The following is a 6,286-nucleotide window of genomic DNA, read 5'->3' on the forward strand; positions in this document are numbered from 1 at the left end:
TTTTAAAGAATACCTCCATCTGGCATTTCCATTGTGCGAAGTCTCTTTCGAATTTTGGTGGGTGAATGCTTGCACTGGCCATCATCTTGATCTTGGTGCTTCAGTCGGCAGTTAGTCCTTCTGAGGCAGTTGGGTTTTGTTACCAATTGTTGGCGTAGCGACGGGGCCGGCTAGAGGGCGACGTTGTAAAAAAAACAAAATCTTTCCTTGTTCCAACTAAGATTAGCAGCACTATCACAATAATTATAAAAAAAATGAACAACTAATACAATTAAAAGAGGCTAACAAATTTAACTTGGTTACAACCTAGGTGGTTGTTAATCTAAGGCGGTTGCAAATCTCCACTAGAAATATCTCCTTTGTGAAGGCAGAGAAGCCTCTTACAATCTATGAAAAGCTCAGAAAAGACTAGGAAATTGATTACAGAAGTTGTTGTTTATTTCCTACGTCCAAGGGTCTTTTTATAACCCCTGGAAAATCTCATCTGAAGTTTGAGGGTGCCTCCAAAGGGCTTGGAAGGCACCTCCAGCGAGGCAGCAGCGGATAAAGGTTTATCCGCTGCTAATAGCCACTTTGGCTAGGTTGAAGGCGCCCTCCGTACTCATGGAGGGCACCTTCCATGCTTATGAAGGGCGCCCTCCGCCTGAAGGTGGCAGAGGCGCCGACACACCTCGAAGGCACCGACGTGCCTCAGAGGTGCTGGAGCACCTCGGAGGCGTCTTCAACCTCTGTTGAAGGCGTCTCCAACAGACTTAATCAGCTCCTTTCTCTCTCATGTTGCTCCGATCGTTTGAGTGATTACGGCCAATCGAAATAGGCACTAAAAAAACAAACTTTTAGAAGCGGTTTTTAAACACCTATAGCAATGGTTTTCACCCGCTGCTATATATATTGCACCGGTTAAAACCCATTGCGGATGTTGGCGACGCTAAAGCCAACAGAAGTGGTAAAGCTGACCGGTGGTTTATGACTAAGAGCCAATTCTGATGGATACCTATAGAAGCGGTTAATGACTGATCCTAATGGATATTTATAGAAGCGGTTAATAATCGATCCTGATGCATACTTATAGAAGTGGTTAATGACCGATCCTGATGGATATATATAGAAATAGTTAATAGCCGATACAAATGAATACCCTTTAGAGGCGGTCATGACCACCTCTATAGATTTTTTCAATCCAGAAAACTAGCCTTTAGAAGCGATTATAACCGATTCTAGAGGTCTAGTTATAGGAACGATTAATCGCTGCTATTATTGAATTATCAATTTTATAAAAAAAATCTTATTTTCTATTCTACCTGTAGAATTCCAAACCAAATGCTCAAATTAAATCAATTGACAATATTCATATTTCATTTCACAAACCTAATATATTTCCATAATACATAAATATAAATTGGATTACCAAATCAACACATAAAATTTATATTTCATTTCAAAATATTCATAACATATAACATTTAACTACACACTATAACATTAATACAATATTTTCTTCAATCTTCAAAATATATACAACCTTCAATAACAAGTTTTCTCCATAAAAAAAAAAAAATCAAAAGGCATATGTTCCAAATGACAAAAGGCATGTGCTCCAAACGACAAAAGGCATTTGCTCCAACCTTCAATAGCAACCTTCAATAGAACCACCAAATTATATTTTATCAACATATTTCAATATATAATAAAAAAAATATTTAACAAAAGCTTGTACCAGATTAAAAAAGTTGAGTTAAAAAGGTGCTCCTCCCCACCTCCAACACCAACCCACAACTTCCACAAAACAAAATAAAATGAACCCCATCAAACAAAATATCATGCTCCGAGTTCAACCAACACAACTATTTTCCCATTCTTTACACCACCACTCTCCAAGAATAAAATCCAGCAACGTGTCAAGAATACAAAACCTCCTTCAACACCATAGTAATAAGCAAACACCAACACCAAAATCTCAAAGCCGAACAAAACAAACTCCACCTCTTTTCCACACCTATTCATGGCACCTAATAATCAACATCAACTAGTCATACACCACCAAATGAGACCACAACAATTCCACTGCATCAACCAGTTCTACACAATTTGAATCAACTCCATTTTCAATTTATAAATAACTTATTTAATAGTTTATAAATAATCAAACTGGATCATGAATTAACTTATTTTAAATATGCAATAATATAAAAAAACTCATATGCCTAGGATTATGAATTAACTTATTTTAAACATCAATTTTAAAAAATAGAAAGTTAGACCAGATAAAAACAAGTGAGTTATAGGCAAACACTGTAATTGGGAGTAGGAAGTGAGTTATAGGCAAAATACCACACAAGCACAGCATCTCCGACTGATATTTCCTTACATCCAAGTCCTAGTATGCCATCAAATTTTGCAACCAGGAATGTGAGACCTGGCTCCTTTGTGGCTTCAATAAATTCCAGGATGAATAATATCACAATCCACAATCTAAGAAAAATAGCCACAAAAAGCAACGGTTAAAGAAAATATAGAAAGGTTATGAACCTGATCTTTAACAATTAGATCACCGATTGTAACACAATCTTCACTAAAAATACCTGATATTACTCCTGTTCCATAATGGATGCTTGCAGATTTACCTATTCATGGAAAGCAATGTAGAATTAGAATCTCTTCAAGATGGCAAAAAAAGATGAATACGCTCGCTCTCAGCGCCCCCGTCAACCCGTCTAAGGGCCAACACGGAGAAAGTAAATCACGGACGGCTACTAGCCTTTGAAATAGTGACTAATACATAAAGGAGGCATTTACTTCGAATTTATCGAGATTCGAACCCCAGACCTCATGATGACAACACCCGCCTAGATTCAAGATCCATACCAAATTGTACCAACTAGCCGATGCATGCAGATGATAAAAAAATTTGAATAGATTAAAAGAAGAAGAGGAGGAAAACATGAAGGTAGACAAATTTTACACTGCTGTCACATGTGACTTCAGGAGAGATAAGGAAAGGATAGAATCAGCTCTGGCATCATAGGATGCTTATTCCATATTGGAAAAACAAATTAAACCACGATAATGCTTCCAAATACTATCAAGTAAAACTCTTAAAAGACTTATTTTGAGCCAGGCTATTTCAAACACAGTGAAGATGATTTCTAGTATGCAGTCAATATGTGCTATTGTACATTATCCATCTGGAAAGAATTCTCGTTTAGTGTGCTCCTCAACTACAATGCCCAGAATAATAATTCTTGAAGCTATAATCAGTTTAATATATGAAAAAAAATTTCAAATTCCACTTGTTTCTTCATATGCATGAACTACACAGTATATCATTTTCATTTCCACAGCAGCCAACTGTAGTTACGCTAGAATAGCTAAGCAGATATGCAGTGGAGCGATGCAAAATGCCATAAGCAACTAAGAAAGCATGATGGTTCAAGAGAAATGTTTTTCATGCTAACAACATACCATTCCTCTGATAAGTGCTCGATAGTTCTGACTTGTACTTCGGATGAAAGTAACAAGCGAGCTGGATTACCATGAAATTTGGATTATTTCAAGAGCCGCAAGAAAAACAAACAAAAATAAAGATTCAACCGAAGTAGGACAACTCTCACTGAAAAGTAGCACTGAGAAGATGGAACCCATAGATTCGAGCTACCGGTATCGAAGATCACAGTGAACTTTTGCGGAGGAGTACCAATGCCAATCTCCCCGAAGTATTGCACGTTCATATAATTCTTGAGCGAAATAATATCCTCAATCTCCGTTACTCACAACACTACTCCTCACTCCAAATCTCTGCCAGATCAAACCTTTTATTTCGTTCTTCGAAAACCGCGTTGCAAGCCTGCTATTTTCATCCAATGGTTTCTTACGCATATGAATTCGAACCAATCCATTGGAGGCGGACGAGGCGGGGGAACTCAGATGTTAATTTTCCTGAAAAAAAATGTAAATTTGTATGATGTTAATCACAATATAAAACAAGTTCTAATTTACACACAAGTGATCCCACTACAGATCACCAAATTTGACATTTTGAACATATAAACACGTTTTTGGATGATTTACCCCCTAGAACCACAATTTACAAGTCTTTGTACACAATTTCACAATAAAAAAAACCTAGTTTGAATGGTAATCCTTAAACACTATGGAGAATCTCAATCATCTTCATTATTTCTACCAAGAATAAGAACAAGAACCGGAACAAAAATAGGAACAAAAATATGGACAGAGAAAGGAAATTATTGCTCAACTTGCCCTTGATTTGCAAGGCAACACGGGGACTCTCGACTGCCACTCGTGAGGCAGTGACCCTTGGCCAGGAGAAAAGGTCGCACGCGAGGCAGCCGACGCCTCGTGTATTAGTATTCGTTGCCTCGCGAAGCAGCAACGACCTTGCGTGCGGTCGTTTGTTGCCTCGTGAGGTAGTAGCAGTCGCCTCTCGTTGGGTCGCCGCTGCCTCGCAGCGGCAACCCCATGAGCGATGGCGAAGCAGGCGGCAACCCCACGAGCGGTCGATCGCTGCTTCGCGAGGCAAAGGAGAGAAGAAGGGAGATTGGCTGCCTCTCACTGCCGCCTTCCGATGTTTACTGCCTCTGTTCCTGAACAAGAAATCGAGTTTAAGAAAAATAGGTTTTACCTTGTGTGCGGGAGAAGAATAATCAAGGAGAGGGTACAACAACAGAGAAGAATCGTCGAGGAGAGGAAATGGGGTGGGAGCGTAAGTAAGGTAATGGGAAGGAAGAGGAATCGAAGCGGGAATATGAAATTTTGGGGCGGGAGTTTAAATATAAGGCCTCTTTTTTTATTTTTATTAATATTAATGTTATTATATAATCAATTTTAATTTATTTTTTTTTATAAAAATAGAATGATATTAATATTATATAATATAAATGTTAATATTAAATAACAACTGTTTACCTTTTCCCCATTTTTAATAAAAATAAAAATAATAAAATTAATAATGTCTAATAACAAATAAATTGATAAAATTAAGAATTATCATGAAAAAAAATAATAACAATAATATTAATATAGTAGTTGACATGTCTATTCAGAAAAGATAAAATTCATATTTCATTATATAAATAATTCTAAAAACATAAGTTATTTCACAAAATTAACATGAGAGCGAGTCAACATAGGAACAGGTAGTGTATTAATCACTATGCATTATGTAATAGTAACAAGTACTAATATTTTCTAAATATTTCTACTCATCTTTCTATGAAATTATTCATATAAAGTATAGGACCTGATTTTATAAGGAAGTTTCTTATCAAGTGATACATCCTGTTTTTATGTATACCGTATCAGTTCAACTGGTCACTGAATAAGCATGATAAAACAGTTGGTCTAACATATAGACGGATCACCTTTCTATTCTTTTATGTTATTTTTTATACTATTTTTTGCTATATCAACAAGAATTAGGATCATGCTTTGCTTAATAGTGCATCATGGCACAATAGTGACAAATTCACTCCATAAATACCAATTGCAAGCTCGATCACATATGATGGAAAGAGACAATAAGTATACAACGTAGAACTAGCAAAATTAGTTTCAAGCACAGATCAATTTAACTCTACTTTTTTAGTGTGAATTCCATCTTATGTTCTTGAATCAGTAGCAGCTTTAATTTAACTCTTTGTTATTTCAGTGATTAACGAAAGTTTTAGTTAAGCAGAGCTTTTCAATACTCAAGCCGAATATACTTCAAGTTTCGAATTCTGAAACTTAATCCAAGAAGTTCAACTCTATTCTTGCTGAAAAATTTGAGTTGTGATAGAAATTTAAATCAATTTTGTGTCAAACCTTATTGTAATTCTATCCAAATGACAAACTCAAGAGGAAAGGTCTTTGAGAATAAACTAGATATTGAGAAACTGTGAACCTTTGTTAATTCTGAAACTGGAAATTCTGAAATCAGACATTCAGAAATAAAAAAGCATCAAATTCTGAAACCATGTCAATGCTGAACCTGTGTCAATTCTTAAAGTGAACCCGTGCCAATAAAAAATTAGCAAATAAATTAGTGTACTTGCTGACTTAAAAGGATGCTGCTGGAATTGTATTAGCATTAGCAATAGCTGAAACTATATCAATAGTTGAAACTGTATCTATTAGAAATCAACAAGAACTCTGAAATGGCAAGAGGTTACTTCCTTGGCTATCAAGAAATAATAACTATTTACATTAAAAAAAATAAAAAAAATTTGTAGAAATGAAAACTGTGAGTGATGTATCAATTTCAACATGGGTGTGGAAGGATGATGTA

General features: G+C 35.9%; 1 protein-coding gene across 1 annotated transcript; it reads right to left on the reverse strand.

Moving 5' to 3' along the window:
* Positions 1–1,480: 1,480 nt before the first annotated feature.
* On the reverse strand, positions 1,481–3,931 carry LOC122053716 (aspartic proteinase A1-like). Its single transcript, XM_042615702.1, has 5 exons — positions 3,612–3,931; positions 3,463–3,523; positions 2,583–2,624; positions 2,332–2,472; positions 1,481–1,638 (listed from the first exon to the last, which is right to left on the reverse strand). The coding sequence occupies exons 1-4, from the start codon at positions 3,726–3,728 to the stop codon at positions 2,459–2,461; spliced, it is 234 nt and encodes a 77-aa protein (XP_042471636.1). The 5' UTR covers positions 3,729–3,931; the 3' UTR covers positions 1,481–1,638; positions 2,332–2,458.
* Positions 3,932–6,286: the final 2,355 nt, after the last annotated feature.

Source organism: Zingiber officinale, chromosome 3A (assembly GCF_018446385.1).
Source record: "Zingiber officinale cultivar Zhangliang chromosome 3A, Zo_v1.1, whole genome shotgun sequence".
NCBI classification, from domain to species: Eukaryota; Viridiplantae; Streptophyta; class Magnoliopsida; order Zingiberales; family Zingiberaceae; genus Zingiber; species Zingiber officinale.